A 27,123-nucleotide genomic window follows, 5' to 3' on the forward strand; every position below is an offset into this window, starting at 1 on the left:
CACTTTAATCATACAGTGCCTTCCATAACATTTGGGACAAAAACCCATGATTTGTACTTGGAATCACAAAATTAACATGTGGGTAAAGTGCACATTTAAAAAGAAAAGAAATAAAATAAAATAAAATAAAATAAAATAAAATAAAATAAAATAAAATAAATATGTTCTCCCCGTGTGCACGTGGGTTTCCTCCCACAGTCCAAAGACATGCAGGTTAGGCTGATTGGAGAGTCTAAATTGCCCATAGGTGTGAGTGAATGGTGCGTGTGCCCTGTGATGGACTGGCGACCTGTCCAGGGTGTATTCCTGCCTTTCGCCCAATGTATGCTGGGATAGGCTCCAGCCCCCCTGCGACCCTGTTCAGGATAAGCGGGTTAGAATAATGAATGAATGAATGAATGAATGTTCATCATGTTGAAATTACAGTGGTGTTTATACGTAGTTCCCCAATTTCAGGGCACTATAACGTGTGTGTGCATATGTGCATGCATGTGACCGTTGCCCCTTTCACGCTATGCTATCAGGATGCTAAGCAAAAACTTTTAGCCTTTTTCCAGTCTATAATCTATGTAAAACCATGGCTAATACACAGAAACAATGTGTACCAAATAAATAAATAAATAAATAAATACATTACATTATATGGTATGTACTGATGTAGGGGCTCAGGAGGTAAGGCAGTCGAAGGGTTGCCGCCTGGGCTGTCCCTGAGCAAGACACCTAACCCCTAAATGCTCCTGACGAGCTGGACAGATATTTAATGCGTTCAAAATACAAGATACAAATTTTTCTGTAACATCATTTTACACTTTTAAGTAATAAAAAAAAAGTGAAAAAATATAGCTCCGTGTTTTAATAACGCATGCATGAAATGGTTAATTAATTTTAACAAGCAGTTTATGATGTATACTATTCCTAGGTAAAGATTTTACATGTTCCGGTGTCTGGGGGGCGGCATGGCTCAGGCAGTAAGATCAGTTGTCTGGCAGTCGGAGGTTCGATCCCCCGCCCGGGCTGTGTCGAAGCGTCCCTGAGCAAGACACCTAACCCCCAAATGCTCCTGACGAGCTGGTCGCCGTCGGTGTGAGTGTGTGTATGAATGTTGTTATAAAAATAAAAAAAGAAGGCGCTTCACTTCCTGGCCCCTCCCAGTGTCGTGTGCAAATCCCGCAAATGCGTACGTGTGCAAATTGTGACGTAACCACACTTGTGCAACGACAAAGAATCTTGAATTTGAAATGTTTTTCTATAAAATACGCAGCATTCTGCAGTTAATCTGTAAGTATTCATAGGTAGTAAACTGTATTTTGCATAGTATTGCAAGTGCACGGTTAGGTTATATTTTATTTGCAAACTGCACAATCCTTTTTATCGCTAAAGTTGTATTGCGTTCCTGTTGTTGTTAAGGAGTTGGAGAGCCATATTGGATCGAAAGGTAGCACCCACCCTGGTTAGTTACGTTAGTTTCTGTTTTTAGGTGGGCTTATTTTGATAGGTGGCGCACATTGGCTGTTAGAAATGAGAAAGTATCCTTATTAGGGATGGGAACTCTGAGTTTAGAGCCGTATCTTTTGACTCCTTCGTTGGAAAGATTCGTTTGTTTGGCTCAGTCGTTCGTTAATTTGTACTTCCGTCAAGTACACCGAGCATTATGTTTCTCGTTCGCACCGTCGCAGCATTGGACAGGTTCACAGCGTAAACAAGCCTCAGAATATCACCCAGTCTAGTTATTGGTTTATAATGCCCTCTTTTAATATTAATTTAGTATTTCGTGTAAACCGTAACCATGTGCTATAGGCTATCACAGCGAGTTGTCAATGTGTGGAATAGCTTGCCAGTAGCTTGTAGTGGAATCAGAAACAGTGGCGTTTTCAAGACCAAGCTTGATACGGTTAGAATCTATTGAGCTTTTAGGCAGTCGGTACACTTAGGGGTAGGAAAAGGCGAACATTGCTGGGCCGAATTATCCCTCTTTTAGACAGCATTCGTTGATGTCACTCCTAGCGTATTAATCCGAGGAAAATAAAACCGTAATTAATTTAAATGTCAAATTATTACAGTGGTTAATAGTGCTGAGCGGTTAACCGACATTTCGGTGTTTGAATAAGTAATCGAATCGAAGTCGATTCGATATTGAATGGAATTGATTCGGTGGATAATCGGTGTATCTGTGAGATCATTGTGCTTTTTCGTCGTAGTTTTTAAAAGCCAGCTACACAACGCAGTTCTGAGGGAAATGCACATTGATGTATTGTAAAAATAACTATGATGTATTGCGCCTACAGTTATGCAAGTAAGTTTTAGTTCGAAAACTCGGATCGTAGTACTCACGAACGAAACTGTACCGAAGAGGTAGACTTAGCCTTGAGCAGACTTTTACAGAATTGTTTTTCTCTCCGCCCATCTTTGTCCAGCTTTGTGATTGGTGGGACTGAGAAGTAGTCTGCAGAGTTACACCCTCAACGGCACGTGTGCAAATCGTGATGCAGAATCTTAAATCTTGAATTTGAAATGTTTTCCTATAAAATATGCAACATTTTAGACTTATTGGTCTTCGATGGCTATAGTATATCCACTTAGAGGTTTGAAGCGTTGTGTGTTCAGAGATGCTCTTCTGCATACCACTGTTGTAACGTGGTTATTTGCGTTACTGCCAGCTTCTTGGCAGCTTTGTCACCCTTCTCCTCTGACCTTTCTCATGAACAACGTGTTTTTGACCGCAGAACTGCTGCCCACTGGATGTTTTATTTTATTTTTTGCACCATTCTCTGCAAACTCTAGAGACTGTCGAGCATGAAAATCCCAGGAGATCAGCATTTCCTGAGATACTCACACCACCCTGACACCATTCCATGGTCAAAATCACTTGGATCACATTTCTTCCCCGTTCTGATGTTTGGTCTGAACAACAGCTGAAGCTCTTGACCATGTCTGCATGGTTTTTGCATTTAGTTGCTGCCACATGTTTGGCTGATTAAATATTTGCATTAACAAGCTGGTGTACAGGTCTACCTAATACATTGCTCACTGAGTGTAGGTTGGTGGTTACCATGTGCATGTAAGAATTGTCACTGAAGACTGTCCTGGCTTCAGCTCACTTTAAGTGCAATATTTTTTGGCTGTTCTGAAGTTCTTATCTCACTTGTTTTGTTTAATTCCAGCATTTGACCTTGTACTGCTCGTCAGTCCTCATGGGGAGTGCTACAATACAACAAAGTTACCATGCAGAGCTCACCTGGAGCCAGGGCTGATGTACAGAAAAATTAGTTGGTACAAGGTATGTCACATAATGTTCTTAATACACAGACATGCTGTCAGGAATCTGTTTATATACTCTCTACATTGCAGTTTAATCGGCAACTCCAGTCCTGGCGGGCCAGTGTGCATGCAGAAATTAAGTACCCTTCTATTGTTCTAGTCCTAGTAGGAAGTGGGAAAATTTGTATTTCAAGAGTTGTCTGGAAGGCAGCATTAGTCCTGGACTAAATTGAGCTTTGTATGGAGAAATTGAATTGAAATAGAATTTAGTCTTGGACTTGGCTTAATCTGCATCTGTGAAACTGACTTCATGTGCTAGCCTGTGTATTATTAAATCTATATTTAATACAAATCTTGGAAATGTGCTCTAAGTTTATGTTGTAAACATGTTGTAGGTAGAGGAAGGTTTGACTGGGCTGGTGCTGAAATACCTGAACACCAACCAGACTGTCATCTATAAATCTGCAAACCACTCATACCAGATTGGAGAGGACCTGTCACTCATTCTTCCCATCTCAGCCATAAATGATTGTGGTACATACCAATGCACTCTTTGGCCTCCTGTTGGGCACAAGATTCAGGAAGGAGAATGCAGCTATTATCCTCAAGGTAAGTCCAGGGTTTGAGATTTGCCTAGTCTAAATAAGGGGAAAAATGTTGGTGTAAAGCAAGACTTATTTTCACATTAATTTTACAGTAAATTGCTGTTTCAGTGTAAAGCTTGGATGCTCGGATGCTTCCTAAATCAGGTATCTGCTATGTCAGATATTCTGCTCTACAGAGTTTGGAATGCATTTATCCCCATCTATATATTTTTTTGTATTTCCTCTTGTATTATCTGATCTTTGAGTCTTGAAGGGCACAATACTGAAGTGTCTTATTGTTTGATATTCAGGATGCCCAGAGCCACAGGAGCCCCACTTGACAAAGGTACTGCCTGTGAAGCTCTCAAGTTCCAGCCTTGCGGATAATCTGGCGTATTACGTGATGGCAGGCATGGGTGCTATGGCTCTCCTGCTTGCTGTATTATTGTCAGTGGCAATTTGGAAATGTAAATCGCGACAACATGAGAAATATAGTTCACTTCTGACGTGAAATTGCGGAAAGGTTAAAATGTCATGTTTACGGAATACAGGTGAACCAATGAACATGTTAAAAGCCTGTAGAATTGGGTGAATTATGTGTGTATTTTTACACCCTGTATATCCTGTTTTCAAGTTACCAAATTAGGGTGCCATTTGTGTACAAAAATACATGTAAAGTAAAGGAAAATAATCTTGCATTATTGTGGGTCCATATCATATCTCATGCTTGAAACTTCTTCATGAGGTCATTATAGGTTAAGAAAAATGTTTATTTTAATTGTGTCCCATAATATTCACTCAACCCTGTTACCTGAAAACATTCACCCCGGTTAAATGTTTTTAATATGTCTGTAGTGCAGACAGAAACACTGAGCATTTTCAAGACCAGGCTTGATATGGTGTTAGATTCTATTTGGCTTTTTGGCAAATTAGGCAGTAGGTTCCTTTTTCTTATATAAATAGTACTTATTTGGACATTTCTTTAAAAAAATATATATTTTTTTTTTTTGAGGGGAAAGGGATTTATTTAATATGCTTTGAATAAAGTTTGGTAACGGGGCTAAGCAAATACAGCCAAAAAAATGGGATATTATTACCTGAGAAGGGTAATTGTATTTTTTCAATGGTCTTTGTCCGGTTCTGTGTTAAAAAAAAACAAGGAAATATACGTTTTTGCAAAAGGCAGTCGTTGTCAGCAAAGAGAGCATACATTTTTTTTCCAAACATGTTTCTTGAAGGGTTAAAAAGGGTTTTTTTTTCTATAAAAAAGCCTATTTTCCCACTTGATCCAATCATGCTTGACAGCCAATACAGAATAATTCCTCATATATTTGATGTTCTATCTATGCTATATCTATTTTTCATTATTTTTACCTGGTCCAATGTTTTTCCCCAAATACACAGACAAAGAAAAAAAATACATGGAAGTTGACAGTCTCCGCATTCATTGTTTCATTTCAAATCCAATGTGCTGGAGTACAGAGCCAAAAGAACAAAAATTGTGTCACTGCCATAGTACTTATGCATGTTCTTATACTTCAAGATGCATCCCTCAATACCTGTGAGATAAAGGACAGTTCATTTTTTTAATCGATGAAAACACTGAGCTAAACTGAAACATTGATGTGTAATTTGCCAACGTGAGTTTTGAAGCATTTGCAGAAGAAGCCAATGAATATGCCTGCCTGACTGATTAGGGAAGGTTGTTCGTCCAGTGGGCCAGAAGGGGTATTATGCGATGGACAGCCACCTGGAAGAAGGATGCTAAATGGGGATGCCTGGTTGGTGTATATAGTGGGGTCATTTGTGGCTTGGTAAGTTTGGGAGAGATTTGAAGTGAACGCAGACGACCCCAGGAAGGCTTGGCCTTCATTGGAAAGTTGATAACCAGGTGGGCAGCAGCGTTCTAGACTATTTGCAGTGGCCTGATGACACGTGAGTATACCAGCCAGCAAGGCACAACATTAACTGAAGCTCCTGACCCGTATCTGATGGTATGCAATGCACTGCTGCCACACAATTGGCTGATTTGATCATCGCAATAAAGTAAAAATGTAAAGTGATATGTGAGTGTATACAGTTGGTACCCTCCTTGTTGGGGCTGGTTGGTACAATGGAATGACTTAAATCATTATAGCCGCCTAAATGTACAAAACAATTGCGGACATTAAAATTAATGTTTTCAAACTGCGAACCAGAGAATTACGGGAAACCGGTCTTCACAGTGAATGCGAAACTGCGTTTACGGGAAGTGGGCGAGTGGGTTATCATAGCAATGGAAACATTGTGAGGGGCTTTCTCTTCACAGCGAGACTATCGACAAAGATGTTTTCAAGATGTGTTCTGCCTAGTTCATGTAAGTTTTAGTAGCATTTATTTGCATTTTTCGCGTGTTGAACAAAATAACCCCGTTCATTCGGATCGTAAAACAATTGATTTCGATTAATACATTTCATTTGTAATGACTAATATGTGACAGATATGCTAGGGTGAAGTCATGTAAGTTGGGCCATCAGTTAAAATGGGCCAGATAAGGCGGTTAGATAAGTCTTGGCGCTTTAATAGGCAATCGCTGTAAATCGTCTAACTGTTGGCACACATTTGTTTGGTCTTACGTTGAGACGGCGGGGTAACGTTTGATACGGAGACTGGTGAAGAGAACGTCGTGATGAGTGCCCTTACATCAGGGGTGTCAAACTCAAATACACAGTGGGCCAAAATTTAAAATTAAACAAAGCCGCGGGCCAACGTTGAACAAATGAACCTTTTAATATGGACCCCAACAAGTTTTGCTTTAACATTGAATATGAAACAAGCAACGCTTATATAACTTCGAATTTCAAATAAAATAAAATAAACATATCAATGGCATATAAAATAAAATTTAAATAAAAATTGTATGCCTCTTTTCTATTTGCAGCCTTCTGAGGTTTAGTGCATAAAGAAAACGTTAATTATTGCTCAGTTTGCGACACACTGATCTAATCTGATGTGCCCAAGCCAGATACCTGGCATCTTTTCTTGGATGCTAGTTCATCAATGTCTGGGCTCAGGCTCTGAGCTGAGGAAACCCTCAGTATCGAACGAAGGTGTTCATCAGTCAGACGTCTCCTGTGAGATGTTTTCGTCATCTTCATCAAGGAGAAAAGTTGCTCACATAGATAAGTGCTGCCGAACATGGAGAGCAATTGAGCAGCTTGGGTGCGGAGCTGAGGCATTGTGTCAGCGATGAACTGTGGAAACTGTGCGGCGCCAACAGCATCATACTTTGACTTCAGCGTGTCATTACACTGGAGTTCAATCAGCTCCATTTGGAGGTTGGTTGGTGCGTTTTCCACATCAACTGCGAAGGATTACTAAGCAGTTCAAATCTACATTTCTGGACATCAAAGTCGGCAAATCGCCGGCTAAACTCAGCGCCGAGTACACTGAGTTTTTCAGCAAACTGTGCGCACACGGCGGTTCCATCAATGTTAAATGCTGGACCCCGACGGCACCGAAAAACAGGCAGATTTCACTGCCATTCCATTGTTTACATTTATGGAGATCGAAAATGGTGACGCAACAATAGCTTTTACTGGTTTACTTCACGCGCTCATACATGGCAGTTGATGGCAGTTCGAACTGTCAAAAGTGTGACTGTAGCCAGGTCAATATTTTTGCTGGGTACTCGGTATGTCCAGCCTTATAAGTCCAAAGTCCCTGGTTACTTTTTAATAGTTTCAATGGATTTTGACAATAGACATGTCAGACTTCAATCATGTTAACGCTCTCGAGCAAAGTTTAGGTAGCAAATAACAGTGCTGTATCCGTCATTTACATAGCTACAGAACTGTCCGATCACGCCGAATCACTGATAGAAACAGGATGAATTAATGACGATTCAGAAAATGTATAACTTTTAAAGATTTAAATGAATCCTATGGTGGGACTTTTGCCATTTATGGACGGTACGACAGAAAATTCCGGTGCCGTCGAACTTAATCGAATGCTTTTATTTATATCGTTTGAATGACCAAGTGCCGTTAAAAAGCAAATTGTATGGCTTTGTGCTATTCGCGTATGCTAGCTACATCATGCTAACATCGTACAGGGACCAGTAAAGGCTTAGAACACACTAGCTCTTAGTTATTGTAAGTTTGATCACCTCTACTGTGAAGTAAAAAAGTGGACAAATTACGTTTTCTGTGAGAAATGTATTGGCGAGCTCACGTGCACACACAGCGGTCTACATTCTAAAGCTCCACTTTGCCCTCCCTAAAACAAGACAAACAGGTCTGTCTTTTACATATGTAAACAGATATTCTGCCTCCCACCTGTCCAGAAAAGTTCTGTTTTCTGCCTTTCTTTTCGACATTTTTGGGAAGGGGTAACACGGTGACAGTTGTAGTATGAGGTCGCGGCGTGGTCTGGGAGAGAGGCACGGGGAGGCGGGGTGAGCGGGGGCTTTCCTGCCGAAGCACGGATCGCTACTGACACACAGGAGAGGGCATGTCTGGGTCCTGTCCTGATTGACGCGCCAAAACAACAGCAGAGCATTATGGGATTTGTAGTATTAGCGGTGAATGCGCTGTTAGATAATACCGGCGGGCCAGCTCTAATAGTAATTTGATATTGACTCGCGGGCCAAATATAATTACACTGCGGGCCAAATTTGGAGTTTGACACCCATGCCTTACATGCTAAGTTTTAGCTTTCAGTTATGTGGTTGATATATGAATTAGAAACAAATGAACATTTAGAAGTAAAGTTTCAGTGTCTTGATGGCCTCTGTGTATTGATGGTCTCTTTCATAAAAAAAGTGATATTATGCTAAATAAACGTACATTTTTTTATTAAATGCAATTTTAGTTACTGGCTCATTTTCACTTAATGTGTTAGATAAAATGAGCCTATAATTTCAGTTTAAATGGGCCACCTTCTGCATTGACAGCAGATATTTTAATTAAAATATTATTGAAAATATTGAAGCCTGGATATGTCATATTATATAGACCTTTATAGAGAAATGTACATACACACAAAAACACACACACACACAGTCACTTGCATACATGCATATGCTCACACAAACACACACATGCTCAAATAGGCTACATGCACGCACATGTGCATGCAGGCACACATGCACAGATGCACACACAAATTCTTCACACACACAGGCACACACACGTTCAAGTACGAGTTTAGTTTTTGAATGTAATTTGTGTGTTTTCATGTAATTGCTCTTTCATGTTATTTCAATATTTTGTTAAACACCCACAGATCCACCCCCACATCATTCACACATTGGTGCAAATCAGACCCACACACCCCCACACACTTGTTATGAACTTATCCCTGGTTATGGGTATGCACTTTGTTGTACGTCGCTCTGGATAAGAGCGTCTGCCAAATGCCAATAATGTAATGTAATGTTATGATGCCTTCATCTAAAAATTAAAGAAAGAATATTAATGGTTTTTGATGTCCAGTTTCACTGGCCCATTTTAACTGAATAGGTGGCCCATTTTACCTGATCACAGTACGCTTGTTTCGGAGAGGAACATCTGATATGTAAATAGCTCTAGGACTAAAGCAATTCCAACACAGAATGATAGAGGAGACCTGACTTAATAAAAAAGAAACATATTTGAAAGTTGAGCTTAGCATCCATAGCTTTTTTTATGGTGTGAAATACGATGAGCCGAAAAGTGTCCCGAATTACCTGACTTCACCCTACTCCACAGGGAATCATTTTCATTGAAAAAGGCGAAAGGTTCATGAAGTTTAATTGATGCCAGTCTACAGAAAGATGCACCTGCAAACATAGAGCTGTGCATGAAAGTAGGCTACAACGAGATCGTTTCTGTGTGCTTCAACAGTATATTTGCTTGTCGTCATGATCCTGCGGAGCTCGGAGGCTATGACCTCGATTCACGCCAAGTGCAGAGAAAATGTCATACTGCCCTGTGATGCTACCCATCCGGCTGAACCGTACCGGTATGTCACTTGGTACAAGGTAGGCTTCAGGCGCCCCAAGATATGCCTAAAAATCTTTTTCGAATATGAGCTGTTTTTAACCCTTGCAGATGCATATGCTCCTCAATACCCCTTTAATGCAAATGAAATAGTATTTCTTGGTAGGATATACAGTCCCCTCCAAAAGTATTGGAACAGGAAGGTCAATTCCTTTGTTTTTGCTCTACACTGAAGGCAAAAAGATGTACATGAGATCACATTCTGAATTTCAGCTTTTATTGCCTGGTATTTTTATTTAGATTTGTTAAACAACTTATGACCTGTTGTATCTGACCTCCCAATCTTTAGGTGAGCAAATGTATTTGAATATGTGACTGACTGGTGTTTCTTTTGCCTGGATATGTCCTGTTAGATTGATTGGTTGAACAATAAATAGTTTTGAATGTTTACACCTGGTTTTAACCTTGGGTTTTGCCTTTGAAGACTGAATTTGTGTTAGAAAGGATAAACCAACATGAAGACCAGAGAGCTGTCTTTGGGAGAAAAGCAAACAATTTTGAAGCTGGGAAAAGAGGGGAAATTGATCACTGCTATTGCACAACCATTGGGGATGGCTTGTACAACAACTTGGAATGTCCTAAAAAAGAAAGAAACCTTGAGTACTGAGCAACAGACCTCGACCAGGTCGATCAAGGTAAGGAATAGCAGTCGATGACAGAAACATTGTGAGAGCTGTGAAACAAGCTCCAAAACATCAGGCAGTGGCATCACAAATAAACTCCACAGGGCAGGGGTGAAAGTATCTCAATCAACTGTTCAAAGAAGATGTGGAGAGTAATAGTATAGAGACTGTTGAGCCACGGACCCCTTGCCGAGCTCAGACCTCACGTTCCCACGAGCAGTACCCCACGAGGAGGTGTCTCGGGGACGAACTCAAGTACTCCAAACGTCCTGGAGCCCTGGTAAGTTCTACTGAACTTCCAGCCCAGTCTCGAAGTGAAGGGTGTGATGCAAATCTGGTAATCGATGTCCTGTATTCAATGTATTCCCTCTAAAGACTCTTTGTCACATATGATTATAGTAAGATATATTTTATTATAATCAATCAAAAGAATAGAGTTGTACAGATTACAGTGTACATATCATCTTTTGCAGTTTGCTAATCACATGCAAGTTACATATACCCCTCTTAGCTCTTTCTAAATTACCTTTCCACCACGATGTTTAAAAATCAAGGTACACCCTTCCTATATCCATCCTCTTTGGCCTTAGCCTTATCCTATAGCTCCCCCTTCTTGACGTTTAAAAAGAAACTATTCCTATAATATTATATTTATCTAAATATGATAATTTCTCTACATTTTTCTACTTTATATAGTACCCTAATGAGAAATAAAAGATATATAAAAGTAAACTTATAATATGTTACTTTTCCTACTTCTACAAGTAATATAGATTATAATTACCACTCCAGCTTGGTTATAATTGTTCTGTGTGGCTCTTTCTTCACCAGCTCGTAGATATCTTCTGAAGCCGAATTCTGGGATCCTGCTCTAAGGTCTAAAAGCTTATTCCTTATATATCTTTTTTGCATACAAAAGTGTACCTTTTTTGATAAGAAATGCCCCCATTATGTCAAGCGGGAAGACATTTATCTTTTATATAACCTGTTTTTTAATGATCATATTCATTATTTCTGTTTTTCCAATTGTCATTTTCTCATACCTCAAAAGAACTGTCCCCAATATTTTATTTCATGGGCCCCTCTGGTTTGGGAATTTCCACCATCTTAATATACAAGTGGAAAAACACTAGCCCTTATGTTGTTTTTAATGAACCTATTCATCACTGGTGTCTGTGTCAGTTTCATAATCTCTCCTTGACTTCCTCCAAACTTTGATCTCATGCAAGCCAGACGTTAAAGCCTGCCACCATCCCAACACCCTCTTCAGGTGCCCCTTTTTGTGGCGCCTTAAGGGATCTACAAAGGACATCCAGCCAATAGCTGAGTGTAAATCATCCGCCATTAATCATTAATTTTCTTTCGGTATTGACATCCCTTCCGTTTTCCTTATTTTTGTTTTTCTTTAGCCAGGCATTGTGCCCCTCCCCTGTAGGGTTGGGGTATTCTCAGTCAGAACTTTAACCTTGCTCCTTAAAACCCTAAATCTAAGTCCCCCGACTTCAGACTCCTCTACTGACAAGTATGGCTGCTCATTCTCTGAACCACATATTTTTCTTCTTACGGGCGTTCTTACTACCACCTCGATGGCGTGTGCGAGGGGTTAACAATGCATTCCTTTCTAACCCATCCCCCGTCAATCTCTCATCAGGGGGGCCTAGGGCCGGGTCCTCGACACTGTACCACAAGATGCAAACTACTCATCAGTAGTAAAAAAAATCAGAAGGCAAACGTACAATTTGCAAAGAAGTACTGTCGAGGACCCGGCCCTAGGCCCGCCTGATGAGAGATTGACAGGGATGGGTTAGGCAGGAATGCATTGTTAACCCCTCGCACATGCCATTGAGGTGGTAGCAAGAACGCCCGTAAGAGGAAAAATATGCAGTGATGAGCAGCCCTAATTATCAGCAGGGGAGTCTGAATTCGGGGGACTTAGATTTATAGTACTAAGGAGCAAGGTTAAAGACTGAGGCCATGCATAGAATGAGTTTCAGCATGACCTTGGAGGAGATTCAACATGCTGAGCGAGCAGATTCAACAAGCTGAGCGAGCAGTCGGGGAATACCCCAACCCTACAGGGGAGGAGCCTGGTTAAAGCAAAAAGGAAAACAATATAGATGATGGGGAAATGATAATCTGATAATTTATTGGATAGATTCAAAGGACTGACTGTAGAGGAGTTGGGTGATGAATTACACTCGGCTATTAATTGGATGTCCTTTGTAGATTCCTTAAGGCGCCACAAAAAAAGAGCACCTGAAGAATGTATTGAGCTGGTGGAAGGCACTTACTGCTGGCTTGTATGATGTCAAAGTTTGGAGAGAGTCCAGGAGAGACTATGACAAGTGAGGCAAATAACTGTGATGAATATGCTCAGTAAAAAAGTTTCATAAGAGCTAGTATTTTCCCACTCGTATAATGAGATGGTGGAAACTCCCTACTGGAGGGGTATATGAGATAAAGTGTTGGGAAACTCCCTTTAAGGTATGGGGACAGTAAGACAGATAAAAGTGATGAATAGGCTCATTAAAAAAGTTGCATAAGAGCTAGTGTTTTCCCATTCGTACTTCTGTACAAGTTTCAGGATATATAAGGAGTGAGCTTTTAGACATTAAAAAAGCAGAAGCAGAAAGAAGAAAAAGAAGAAAGAAGATATCTATGGGCTGTTGAGGAGAGAGCAACGCACGACAGTCAAGCTGGACAGGATATGGATATGGAGAACAGAGTGATGTACCCGGTGTGCACTCAGCCCAAGAGTTGTGGCGGCGGCAATGATGGTGAAGAGGTGTTCATGCGCATCCCTCATCGTGCAGAAAAGCTGGTGAAGGAGTTTGGGTGCTTTGTGACATGCTTGGAGCCATGAACTGCACCTGGCGGCCAACAGACGGGACACAGGGTCCCTCCACGCTACAGAACACCTTCCTGCTGGATCCACGCAAGAACCTGAAGCCTCCCCCCCTAACCTCAGTGTCAGTGAGGAGAGGCACATGCTGCAACTGCAAACCCCCCGACGTGTTCGAAGAATGCTGGAAGTACACATACCGCTACAGAAGCAGGGGGGCCTCTGAATGGCAGGAGAAGTATAGTTTACCGGACACATCAGTGAGCATCCCATACAACAGGCACTCACGGTACGAAGTGCAGGTGAAGGCTGTCACCAAGGACATCTGCGGCATTGGAGCCAGTGACTGGAGCAAAGTCACGTATTTCGAAAGTCTGGGTCCTGATCCTGCCCCAGATTCCCAAACCAATGCAGCTGTTCAAAGAGCTCATCAACAGCAAGGAGGAGGGATCAAATCCCGCAGAAAACGAGATGGCTATATTTAGGGCATAGGTGGTAATTATAATCTATATTACTTGTGAAAGTAGGAAAAGTAATACATAGAAGTTCACCGTTATAAGTTTCCTTTCATTTTTATGTCTTTTATTTTTCAGTAAGATACTATAGGAGGTAGCATTGTTAGGTGATTTAAAGTTATAAGTTTCCTTTCATTTTTATGTCTTTTATTTTTCAGTAAGATACTATATACGATATAAATAAGTAGTAGACTTTAGGGGTGTTTGTACCCATTGTATTAATGGAAGTTCAGTAGCTTTTATCTCCGTGAAGGGGGAGCCATAGGATAAGGTAAAGGCCAAAGAGGATGGTGAATATTTGAAGGGTGCACCTTGAATTTAACATCTAGTGGAAAGGTGAATTAGAAAGAGCAAAAGGGGTTATATGAACGTATGTATGTGATTAGCAAACTGAAAGATGATATTTGCCAGCTGTATAACTCTATTCTTTTGATTATAATAAAGTATATCTGATTATAATCATATGTCAGAAAGGTTCTTTTAGAGGAATACAGTGAATACAGGAAATCATATACCAGATTTGCATCACACCCCTTCCCTTCGAGACTGGGCTGGAAGTTCAGTAGAACTTACCAGGGCTCCAGGACATTTGAAGTACTTAAAGGAAAAGAGAGTTCGTCCCTGAGCCACCTCCTCGTGGGGTACTGCTCGTGGGAACGTGAGGTCTGAGCTTGGCAAGGGGTCCGTAGCTCACGACAGTACAGGCACAAAGTTTTATGGACTGATGAGACCAAGATGATGGAAAGGCCAAAGTGTGGAGAAAGAAGGGACATGTTCATGATGCAAAACATATGAGCTCATCTGTGAAGGAAGTGTCATGGCTTGGGCTCGCATGGCTGCTTCTGAAGTGAGCTAACTAATCTTTATTGATGATGGTAGCAGCAAGATGAATTCAGAAGTCTAGAAAAACATTATGTCTGCCAACTTACAGAGAAATGCGTCCAAACTACTTGGGAGGAACTTCATCATGCAGCAAGACAATGATCCAAAACACACTGCCAACACAACAAAGGACTTAATTAGAGAGAAAAAGTGGAAGGTTTTAGACTGGCCAATTCAATCACCAGACCTTAATCCAATTGAGTGCATATCACCTCCTGAAGATTGAAGAAAAAAACCCTGAAACAAGAAACAACAGAAAAAGGCTGCAGTAAAAGTCTGAAAAAGCATCACAAAAGAAGAATACAATAGTTTGTAGGATATGCTACTTAATTTATTAACTTAAGTAAATTAAGTAGCTTTCATTTGCTTAAAAGTACAATTGGAAATTTCAGGCAGAAGGTGAGTCAACATGTCAGTGAGCCTTTTTGAATGATAGGAAGGTATTTACAATTGGCTTGTAACAATATTTTAACACAAAAATCCTACCTATTGTACCTTTCAATACACTTTGTTCCAATAATTTTGCTCATGCCAGGAAATAAAAGCTGAAATTCTGTCTCTTGTCTCGTGTTCATGTTTTTATCTCAACCCCAAATGTATTCAGTATATTACTAAAACAAAGGAATTGGCCTTGCCACTCCAGTACTATTGGATGGGACTGTATACACTCATTGAGCATTTTATTATTTATTAGATTAATTTAGATTAATTGGTCTTCTGCTGGGCGGCACGAATGGTGCAGTGGGTAGCACTGCCGCCTCACAGCAAGGAGGTCCTGGGTTCGAATCCCCGTCGGCCGGGGCCTCTCTGTGCGGAGTTTGCATGTTCTCCCCGTGTCTGCGTGGGTTTCCTCCGGGTACTCCGGTTTCCTCCCACAGTCCAAAGACATGCATGTTAGGCTGATTGGAGAGTCTAAATTGCCCGTAGGTATGAGTGTGTGAGTGAATGGTGTGTGTGCCCTGTGATGGACTGGCGACCCGTCCAGGGTGTATTCCTGCCTTTCGCCCAATGTATGCTGGGATAGGCTCCAGCCCCCCTGCGACCCTGTTCAGGATAAGCGGGTTCAGATAATGGATGGATGGATGGATGGGTCTTCTGCTGTTGTAGCCTCTCCATATAGAGGTTTGATGCGTTGTGTGTTCAGATATTTTTCTGCACACCACCATTGTAATGTGTTGTTATTTCCATTATATTTTCGCCTGCAGAACTGCTGCTCACTGGATGTTTTTTGTTTTTCTCAAAATACTCAAACCACCCAGTCTGACACCAACAATCATTCCACGGTCAAAGTCACTTAGATCATATTTCTTCCCCATTATGACATGTGGTCTGAAAAACAGCTGAACTTTTAGACCACTAAAGTTTTATGCATTTATCTGCTGCTACATAATTGCATTAATAAGCTGGTCTACAGGTCTACTTAATAAAGTGATCACTGTGTGTAAACTGTTAACATGCCTGGCTGGTATGTATAAAAAGGGATATAATTCATACACATATCACCTGACATGGCTCTACCCTCAAATTGAAGGTCACTGTCTGAATTATTACCTCGTATTCATCTTTTAATTTCAAATCCAATGTGCTGGAGTGCAGAGCCACTGCAGAGTACTTTGGTTTCACCAAGTAGAAATGAGTTCTGGGGAAAAACATCTTCTGGATAGATGATACCAAAATGTATCTGTATGAGAGTAATGGCAAGAACAAAGTGTGAAACAGTGTGAAACCACAAGTACAGGTTCACTTGTCTTATATTGATGATGTAACTGCTAATAGCAGCAGCAGAATTAATTCTTAAGTGAAGAGCAGCATTGTATCTACTCAAGTTCAAACCAAGCCAATACCTCCAAATGCATTGGATGGCACATCATCTTACAGCAAGACTATGATCCCAAATATAGTGCTAAAGAAACAAAGGAGTTTCTCAAAACAAAAACTCATGAGTCTTGAGTCTTGAGTGGCCAATAATTCACCTGATCTGAATGCAATTGAACATGTATTTCATATTTCAATAACTACTGACAGGAATAGAAATATTAGTAAATGTCCACATTCTGTTGTATAAACTGAATTGTTCTGCCTGTGATTAATGTACATCACTGTTCCTCTCTATACCATATGCAATCTTCCATTAAACTGGTTGTGAGAAGTCCAGCCAGCTTCCTTCCATGTTTTGACTAACACACCGTAGCAACAGCCATAACACCTGAACTACCAAATTGAGACTGAATATCATGTTACTATATTTTGTTTAGAATTTTGACATGAATGTAACCAGTGAGAAATTAAGTGATCTGTCAGATTTTAGTTACAAACATAGTTTTGGTTCACTTCTTCATGGGATTTGTGTTAGTAATCAGCTGAAGTCACAAACTAAGTCTGTTAACTTAGTATAGTTTGGAATTGAGGCACATAAAATATATAACATGTAGTATTTTTATTCATGTATTGCTTAAAATCCCTATATTGCTCATGTTATATTTGACGCAGGCTGACACTTTCACAGGTCTGTCTGAATTTGTTTGCTCACACAGGCTGATGACAGGAAGTAAAAGTGGAACATTTCGTACTTTCACATCCTGACCCCAGCAGCTGCAGACTATTTTTGTTTTTAAAAGCGTATTCTGCATACTCAAATGAATACCAGAATGATACCTTCACTTTGCGAGCCACCCAGCAACCCCGTTGTCTTTGCATTTTTTTAAAGGGCCTGTCTGTAATTATCTTTGCATTCCTGCCGGCAGCTGTTACAGGGTCTCTTTGCTTCCGTTTGCATTCCTACAGGTGAACGGGACTCGAACTGGGATTATCATGAAATATCAAGGCAAAGAAGAGGAGCCTTTCAACAATGCACGGACGGCCTGGTTGAGAGATGGGGAGAGCCTGTCAATCCCCGGTGTCAGGCCTGAGGACTCAGGGGAGTATGAGTGTCTCCGGTTTCCACACGTGGGTGGAAAAATCAGAGAAACAAAGCTCCATCTCAATGTATCAGGTACTGCATGTGACACTGAACACAGGAATCTATGAATCATCACTGCATTTCATACAGGTGTATTCACATGTGTTCTAGCATTGGAAATCCCATTTTAAAGAAATTATATATAGTAAAGACTGGTGACAAATTATGGGAAAAACCAACATAAAGTGTCTTGGTAAGCTGTTGGGCCACTGCAAGTACATTATATAGATTCTGCAAGTCTCTGGAACTTACTGGAGGGATGGAACACTATTCCAACAAGATATCACCTTGTGATGGTGGTGGAGAGAGCTGTCTAATTGGTGTACATCACATGCACACTCGTCCACTTAACCTCAAGATTATGGTGAAGGATGACTCACCTCATTTTTTTCCACCCCTTTGTAATTCTGCAATTCTGGAATTCTCATGTTTCAATGTTTTTCATTAAGTATTATCATTTTTTTATTGCCACCCCTGGTTTAATACTTTGTGCAAACACCCCTGGAAAAGATGACAGCCATGGGACTTTGCCTATAAATTGTGATACGGTTAGAGAACATATCTGCAAGTGATTTTTTTTTACAATTCTTCCATGCAGAACTTTTCAGAATCATTGATGTCCTTGGGTTTTGCACTCCTGGCCCCCCTTATCCAGTTTAGACCACAGGTTTTTGAGGGGATTTAAGTCTAAGATTTAAGATGGCCATTGCAGAACATGGATGTTTACCTCATTACAAATTCTGTGTGGATATTGATGTATGTTTGGAGTCACTGGGCCTCATTTATCAATATTTTCGGAAATCCGTATCCAAATGTATGTATGATCGAAAACGAATGAACAACTTTTGCCAGATTCCTGAAACACGCATAGACATAGCTTTTTTCATATGCACGTGTGTTTGTTGGTAAATACCAAGTAATTGTAAATCAAAGGCGTGTGCACAAACGTGATTAGCATAAATGGAAGCCCCAAAAACACCATATATGGAATTTCGGCTTTTTAAAGAGATAGTCGAAAAAATAAAAAAGAGATTGAAGTTCTGCTAATGGAACAGAAAACCACTTGCTTAAACCAGTATTTTCACGATTAAAAATGCTTTAAACTGTATAAACGTAATAGTGCATTTTTTTGTTATTTAAATATCTTTAAATCGTACATACTGGTGTTCATGATCACATCTATCTTAACAAGTGCTTCAGGACCTGTAGAAATTTTCATATTTAAGAAAAATATAGGCCTGCCATATTTGAAAATGCATGGGATCTATTCTGACATAAATTTCACTACATGCAGTACCATGTATAGTACTTTGCAAAAGTCTTAGGCACCTGTATAACACTCTGTACTTATAAGATTCTTTCAAAAATAATTAAATGCAAGGTCCTAAATAAACATACTATACATTTTACATTACATTTTAGTAATTTGGCAGAATAGTTAAAAACTGAATCGAATCAATATTTTTTGTGACCACCCTTCGGCGATAAAACTGCATCACTTCTCTGAGATGTCCAGCAGTTCTGTAAGACAATTAGCAGGGAGGTTGCTCCAAGCATGTTGGAGGACTTGCCACAGTTCATCTGCAGACTCGGGTTGGCTCCTTGCTTCTGATCTTAGACAGACAGCCTTGATCAGGTTTTTATGTAAAAAGTAGTCAATTGCTTACAATAATATGTTACTTTTTGAAAAAATGAATTCCAAATGTATATTTGGAAATCTCAAATGTATTCTTTCATACTAACACACACAAAAAATGAAACATATATACATATAAAATAAAGTCTAGGGTGCCTAAGACTTCTGCACAGTACTGTAATTCCAACAGAGGGAAGAAGGGTGAAACTGATAGATTAGATGCCATGCATTTCTAAATATGGCAGGTGGTCTTTATTTCTTGTTATTCTGTGTGTGTGTGTGTGTGTTTAACATGTAGATATACTGTATATCACCATCCCAAAGAAACTGAAATTGACCTCCTATTTTATGTGCATTCTTTATAGAATGCATCACCCATGCTGATACCACAGCCACTGCTTTGGCTACTGTGGCTGCTGATACCACACTTGCAGCTTCGGCTGCTGTGTCTGGTGTGATGTCTTCATCCAGTAGTCCCTGCATGGTCCAGGTGCTGGAGGTGACCCCATTAATGGTCATATCCAGTTTTTCCATCATTGCCTTTGTCAAAGTTATTTTCTGCATCCTTGCTGTCTGGGTAAGTATTATCGTCCTACTTACTTTTCCTTTAGAATTAAAACCAAAATGTCACTTAAAATTCATTTAAATAATACAGTCCCCTCCAAAAGTATTGGAACAGCAAGGCCAACATCTTGTGGTATATCCTCTATATTGCTGCTAAGTCTTCTTCAAAACAGTTAATTAAGCTACCTCCACCCTTGCCCTGTGGAGATTGTTTGAGATGTCACTGACTGATGTTTTGTGGTTTTTCTTGAGAAGTTTCATCAACTATTGTTGTTTTCCTTTATCAACCTTTTATAATCGTTATAATGGTACAGTAGAATTTATAGATGGTAACATTTGTATTTTATTGCACAAGCAGTAAAAACAACACATAATGTTTTATAATAGTGCTGTTCACTTTAGTTTAGTTTTCAGTTTGTTCTCAACTGCATGTTCTCCTGCATGGAAATGAACTGATGAACAGCCAAACTGTTGTATAATGTAGGCTGACAGGCAACCCTGTCCTTCACTTTTCACTCGTCTGTCCATAGGACATTATCCCAAAGGGGATCATCCAGGTTCCTTTTTGCGAATGTGTGCCAAGCATTGATGTTTCTTTTGGTAAGCAGTGGTTTCTGTCCTGCTACTCTCCCATGAATCCAATTCCTGTCCAGTCTTCTTCTTGTTGAGAAGTCATGAAGTGACCTTAGCTGTGGCTAGAGGGGCCTGCAGTTCTTTGGGTGTCTCCTGGGATCTTTTATGAGTTCCTGGATGAGTTATCACTGTACCCTTAAAGACATTTTGGCAGGCCAGCCACTCCTGGGAAGACTGTTCCAAGTGTTTCCATTTGGAGATGATGTCTCTTTATGGTTCGGGGGAAGGGCTTTGTAACCATTTCCAGACTGGTATATTTCAACATTATTATTATTCTCATCTCTTCCGGAATTTCTTTTGATTGTGGCATATAGTGTACTTTGTGATGACTACTTCACTCTCATGGTAAGGATCAATACAAGTGAGGTTTAGAGTTATCAAGTTCAGTTGGTTTCAGTTAATTGGTTAGTTGAGTGTCTAATGGGGCAAATACACATATGGGGGATATGGATAACTTTTTTCAACAAGATCTAGTCACAGCAGGCTCGATATGAACTCAGTTGTGTTTATCCCAACGGTGACATATCTTGACCAAGCTGGCTTCCTGATCTCCTTCTGCCCTTCTGCCTTGCTGTTTTTGTCATTTATTTGCATTTCTGCTGTGTGAGACGGTGAGATGTTTGTGTTACCTTTTTCATCAGGGCGTGTTTGCAATCAGAACGAGACTAGAGAGACGGAGAATGGACATCTGGATATAAGAGTACTGTGGGGGAAGGGCGAGCATGGACAGCCAATCAGGGGTTGAAGGGAGACGAGGGCCCCATTCCTGTGTAAAATACTGAGAGCTTCACAGAACTACTTTTACACTTACGACAGCAGTGTCCTACAGAAGCATTTGTTGCAACAGAATTTAAATTCCTCAGTTTTCAGAGTTCAGTTTCATTTTTGCATGTACATGCAGAAGTCTTAGGCACCCTAGACTTTATTATATATACTTTTATTTTTTTGAGTGTGTTAGTATAAAAGAACACATTTGAGATTTCCAAATATTCATTTTCCAAAAGATATAATTTTAGAGACATTTTTGTATTTAATTTTTTTTTTTTAAGTAAGATATTACTGTAAGCAATTGACTGCATTTTACATGATCCTACATTTTACATGAAACTTGATCAAGGCTGTCTGAGATCAGAAGCAAGGAGCCAATCAAAATCTACAGAAGAACTGCAGTAAGTTCTCCAACATGCTTGGAACAACGTCCCTGCTGATTGTCTTATAGAACTGCAGGACAGCATTGGCCATCTCAGAGAAGTAATGCAGTTTTAACGCCAAAGGGTGGTCACAAAAAATATTGATTCGATTCAGTTTTTAACTATTCTGCCAAATTACTCAAATGTAATGTAAAATGTATAGTACATTTATTTAGGACCTTTCATTGAATTATTTTTGAAAGAATCTTATCTGTACAGAATGTTATACAGGTGCCTAAGAACTTTTTCACAGTACTGTACATATCAGTGACTAACATGTAGATAATATAGTGTATATAATGTCTTGAAACAATTATTGCCAATATGTATATTTGAACTAGATAGATTTCATTGGATTTCTGTTCTTTTGGAACTGTACTCTAGCACATTGGATTTTGAACGAAACAATGAAAAGTAGGTTAAATTGCAGATGGTCACACTTAATTTGCGGGTAGTTACATCCATATCCAGTGATTCATGTAGGATAACATCCCTTTTTAGGGGACAGTTGGCTTCTTCTCCACTGTTTCGATTAGTCAGGTGTATTCAATCGCTTCCTTATTTACTATCTAGTCTTGGTTCTATGCTTTTTATTGCATTTGTTATTTTTTGGCTTGTACCTCCATTAACAGCACTTCAATTTTCCTGGTTCAATTTTTCTTTGCCTATCTCTGTAATGGAATTAATCTTGGAATTCTTAATGGAATTACAAGCTCCTTATATGGTATTTTAGGGGTGTCAACTAATCACAAGTTCTGTGAAAATGCTTATTATGTACAATGCGTTTCTGGTGGAATTTGTTTCCGATTACACATACATTCACACACAGATTTCTGAAAATAAGATTGGTCTGATAAACAGCTGAACCTCCTGACCATGTCTGCATGCCTTTATGAATTTAGTTGCTGCCACATGATAGGTTGATTCAATATTTGCATTAACAAGCTGGTGTACAGGTCTACCTAATAAAGTGATCACTGAGTGTATGAAAAGGGATGCATTTCCTATATGGATCACCTGATATGGCTGTAAATATCCTGAAATTAAAGTACTCCATTCTGCACTTTAACATCATATCCATTATTTGATTTCCAATCCAATGTAGTACTGGAGTACTGAGCCAAACGGACAGAAATTGTACCACTGTCCAAAGACATACAGACTGCACTGTACAAATCATGGGTCTTTCCAGGATATATATATATATATATATTTTATGATGGGTTAAATGCAGAGGATAAATGCTCAGTAAGGTATACATATCTTATCTCTTGATTATGGTCTGCTGAAAATGGCAATAGGTTTTTCACACAATTTGTGATGTCCAAGAATGATGAGGTAATCTCGTATTAAATAAATTCACCTTATTTTTTATTATGTGAACAGTCTTGCTCATTCAAATATGTCTCAGCAGTGCCCCCTGCTGCTGTAACACGGATGTGACAGCTTAATCCTGCATTACCTGCTGATTCAGTTCTATGAAATAATAAAATGTACCTCTTTGTCCTGTATGTTTCAATATTGAATGCCTGTATACATATGAAAAATAGTTTTGGTGTTGTCACTAACCCTGAAAACTCATGTATGCTGGTTCAAATATGTATTCACATTTTACACATTGCACCTGTGAATTATGCTGACCAGAATTGGAATGTCCTCTTTGGGACTGAACTCATCTGTTTATATGGGATTTGGGTTTCTTCATTCCAACAATCGTATATAAATAAATAAATAAAAGGCCTAATATTGACTAACTATGGTTTTGTGTTGTGTATAATAATTATAATAATAAACATTTATATAACTCCTTTCATTCAGCTCAAAGTAATAATAATAATAATAATAATAATAATAATAATACATTTTATTTGACCTTACAATGGATAAAAGAATACCATAAAAACAGCCAAACATAAATAAAGATACAATTTGCGAGGGGGGGTAGAACAGAGCCTTGGAGCGGTGCAACTGAAAGCCCTCGCACCCATGGTGCTAAGGCGTGAAGTGGGGATTGATAGGAAACCAGCAGAGGATGAGTGCGGGGAGCGAGAGGGGGAGTACTGGTGAAGGAGGTCAGAGAGATAAGCGGGAGCAAGGTCATGGAGGTGAGCAGAATGTATTGAGTGAATTTGGTATTGTGAATTTGGTATTGTATAGGAATCCAGTGTAGTTGGATGAGAATAGGGGTGATGTGTTCAGATGATTTAGTGCATGTAATGATCCAGGCAGCCGAGTTCTGAATAATTTGGAGCCTGTTGAGTAGTTTGGAGGGGAGGCCGGTAAGGAGAGCATTGCAGTAATCAATCCAGGATGTGATGAATGCATTGACCAAGACTTCAGTGCTGGATTGAGACAGGGATGGGTGAAGTCTGGAGATGTTGCGAAGGTGGAAGAAGGCAGTTCGGGTGATGTTGTTTATGTGAGGTGCAAAAGAAAGGGTGCTGTCCAGAGCGACACCGAGGCTCTTGACTTGGCTGGAGAGGGGAACAGGGAATCCATCAATGATGATGTTCGGAGGTGGGGAATTTTGGGCCTTGACGAGGGTAGTTTTAGAGGGCCTCAGTTTTGCTGCCAGTGAGCTTCAGATAGTTCCTGCTCATCCAATTCCTGATGTCCTAGAGGCAGATGGTGAGGGAGGTAGGGGGATGGCAGTTGTGGGTGTAGTGGAAAAGTAGACATGTGTCATCGACATAGCAATGAAAGTGAACACCATGGTGACAAAATATTGTGCCAAGGGGAAGAAGGTAGATGATAAATAAGAGGAGACCCAGCACTGACCCCTGGGGGACACCCAGTGAAACAGCAGAACACATTGACCTGTGGTTCTTCAGTTGGACAAACTGTCAGTGAGATAGGATGAGAACCAGGAGAGTGCAACACCAGTGATCCCAATGCCAGCCAGGCGCTCCAGGAGTAGTGGGTGAGAAATGGTGTCGAATGAAGGAGGATGAGGATGGTGAGCAGTGCAGAGTCAGCTGCACAGAGGAGGTTGTTGATGATTTTAACCAGGGCGGTTTCAGTACTGTGATGGGGGCAGAAACCAGATTGGAAGGGTTTGTGGAGGTTATTTGCATTCAGGTGGGACTGAAGTTGGGCAGCAACCACCCTCTCAAGAATTTTAGAAATAAAGGGCAGGTTGGAGATTGGCCTGTAGTGTTTGAGGTCAGTTGGGTTGGGACCAGGTTTTTTGAGTATGGGTGTAATTGCAGGCAATTTGAGGGTAGGGGGTACGGTTGAGGGTAGGGGGTACAGTTCTAGAGGTGAGTTAATTATTTTAGTGATCATGGGGGAAATTGATGGAAGACAGCCTGGTGGTGGGGAGGGGATCAAGCTGTCAGTTAGTGGATTTGGCTGGAGATGGTGGAGTCCGTTGCTGGGGTTTGAGAGGGAGCTGATGAGTGGTTGGCCCATGGTGTTCATCCAGGGTGGGTCCCCTGGGGAGGTGTATGACGCGGCCAGCTGTAGGTGGCGGAGGTCAGCGGTTAACAAAGGAGCGGTGTGGGAAAAGGAGACTGTGTGGGTTTTCAGGGGAGCAAGGGCGTCAACAGAACTTTATGGTCGGAGATGGGGAACTCTGCATCAGCGGTTACAGGGAGTGATACGAGTGTATGACCTTTGTTATGGGTTGGGAAGTTAACATATTGTGTGATACCAAGATAGTCAAGGAGTGAGGTGAAATCATTGATAAAAGCACAGGTCATCGATGTGAATGTTAAAGTCACCCATAATGATAACAGTAGGGCTCATTACATAAACAGATGTTAAAAACGATGAGAATTCAGTGAGGAAAACAGCAGAGGGCTTAGGGGGTCTGTAGATAGTGACAATAATTAGTTTAGGACCAGTGAGTTTTACCACTAAACATTCAAAGGAGGAGTGACGGGGAACAGTGACAGTCGTGACTTGAATGTTCTCACGATGGACCACAGCGAGACCACCTCAAATTGTAGCAGATCAAAATGAAAAAGCAGAGATGCATTAAGAAGTGACAGCCTCGGAACCTTAAGGATTTGGAGAGGATCTGCAAAGAGGAGTGGACCAAAATCCCTCCCAAGATCTGTGCAAACCTGGTGAAAAACTGCAACAAACGTCTGACCTCTGTGCTTGCCAACAAAGGTTTCTCCACCAAGTATTAAGTCCTATTGTTCTATGGATCCAATATTTATTTCATGCAAACATACGATAATAAATTTATAAAATGTATATGATGTTGTTATTGTGGATTATTATTCAATGTTAAAATGTACCAATGATTAAAATTCTACACAGTTCCATTCTTTGTAAGTGGGCAAACATACAAAATCAGCAAGGGATCAAATAATTATTGCTGTAAACCATACGGTCACACAAAGAACAATATCAAGTCCCCTCTGCAGAGTGTACCACAGCTCCCCTGACCATATTTCATTTTACTCTTTCTTTGTGGAGGTACTTTTATGGGGCACTAATGTTATGGGTATAGCTATACAAAAATAGGTCAGCTGTGTAATGGCATTTACTTTGCAGTCCTAATTGTAAGTGTTTATCTTTGCAGTTACAGAAATAGGGATTGACATGGTTACCATGGTTCTCAGACCATCTTGTCATGGACGTCACATTTTGCGCTCTTTTTGCTTTGATTAATCATAATGCACAAACACAAAAAACATGCAAAAAGATGGGATTCTAAGCTGTAAAATGGTTAAAGCTGTGTTTTCAACACTTCTAGCTGGTCTTAGCATGTCTGTTGCTGGTTAAAGCTGGTCTCTAGCTTTCCCATCAGCCATTTGACAGTTCAACAAATGCTGAATAGAGATGCATAGTTTTGCCTGTGGAGTGAGCCTTATTTTTAATTTGCCCTTTCAGTTTTGTGTTTTTTTTCTTCCACCTCTGATGATGTTGCATTCAAGACGGGAAAAACACTGCAAACTATTCAACTGAAATGGTGCTCTGTTAAATGCCCAGGCAGAGAACACTGTTAGTCTGGTTAGAGAGCACTGTTATTCTGCCCAGGCAGAGAGCACTGTTAGTCTGGTTAGAGATCACTGTTATTCTGCCCAGGCAGAGAGCACTGTTAGTCTGGTTAGAGATCACTGTTATTCTGCCCAGGCAGAGAGCACTGTTAGTCTGGTTAGAGATCACTGTTATTCTGCCCAGGCAGAGAGCTCTGTTCGTCTGCCCAGGCAACCTAAAAGCAAAGTTGTCACTTGTGGTTACTAATTGTTATACCCCAGCACCCCTGCCACAATGACCAAACAGAAACAATCATATCTCAAAGAATGCTGCATGCCATTTACAGTGAGCAAACTCTTCCAGGCCAGCCATAGCATGATGTCTTGCAGGCTTGGCCTGTTTCCATGTCCAACGCCACTCAGCACTGGCCATGCCTCGCACCATGTCACATGACTCCTGGCTGACGGGATGCCTGTCAGCTGCCT

The 27,123-nt window shown here is 40.4% G+C and overlaps 1 protein-coding gene across 3 annotated transcripts; it reads left to right on the plus strand.

Moving 5' to 3' along the window:
* Positions 1-1,150: 1,150 nt before the first annotated feature.
* Positions 1,151-23,460, plus strand: LOC133138401 (uncharacterized). Of its 3 annotated transcripts, XM_061257131.1 has the most exons (8): positions 1,151-1,278; positions 3,162-3,277; positions 3,654-3,867; positions 4,154-6,198; positions 9,707-9,843; positions 17,509-17,716; positions 19,685-19,896; positions 21,158-23,460. In XM_061257131.1, the coding sequence occupies exons 4-8, from the start codon at positions 5,988-5,990 to the stop codon at positions 21,212-21,214; spliced, it is 825 nt and encodes a 274-aa protein (XP_061113115.1). In that variant the 5' UTR covers positions 1,151-1,278; positions 3,162-3,277; positions 3,654-3,867; positions 4,154-5,987; the 3' UTR covers positions 21,215-23,460. The 3 variants fall into 3 exon arrangements, 1 of the variants encoding a protein (XP_061113115.1); XR_009709732.1 differs by having other exon boundaries at positions 9,707-10,497; positions 19,685-23,460; XR_009709733.1 differs by lacking the exon at positions 1,151-1,278 and adding an exon at positions 1,293-1,450 and having other exon boundaries at positions 19,685-23,460.
* Positions 23,461-27,123: the final 3,663 nt, after the last annotated feature.

Source organism: Conger conger, chromosome 10 (assembly GCF_963514075.1).
Source record: "Conger conger chromosome 10, fConCon1.1, whole genome shotgun sequence".
In the NCBI taxonomy this organism is placed as follows: Eukaryota; Metazoa; Chordata; class Actinopteri; order Anguilliformes; family Congridae; genus Conger; species Conger conger.

Bases quoted from the DNA above. Each gene is read 5' to 3' on its own strand.
- LOC133138401 (XM_061257131.1), top strand. From the start codon at position 5,988: ATGTACAAAACAATTGCGGACATTAAAATTAATGTTTTCAAACTGCGA. The intron at 6,199-9,706 runs GTAAGTTTTAGT...GTGCTTCAACAG, and splicing joins ATGTGTTCTGCCTAGTTCAT to TATATTTGCTTGTCGTCATG. The intron at 17,717-19,684 runs GTACTGCATGTG...CATTCTTTATAG, and splicing joins GCTCCATCTCAATGTATCAG to AATGCATCACCCATGCTGAT.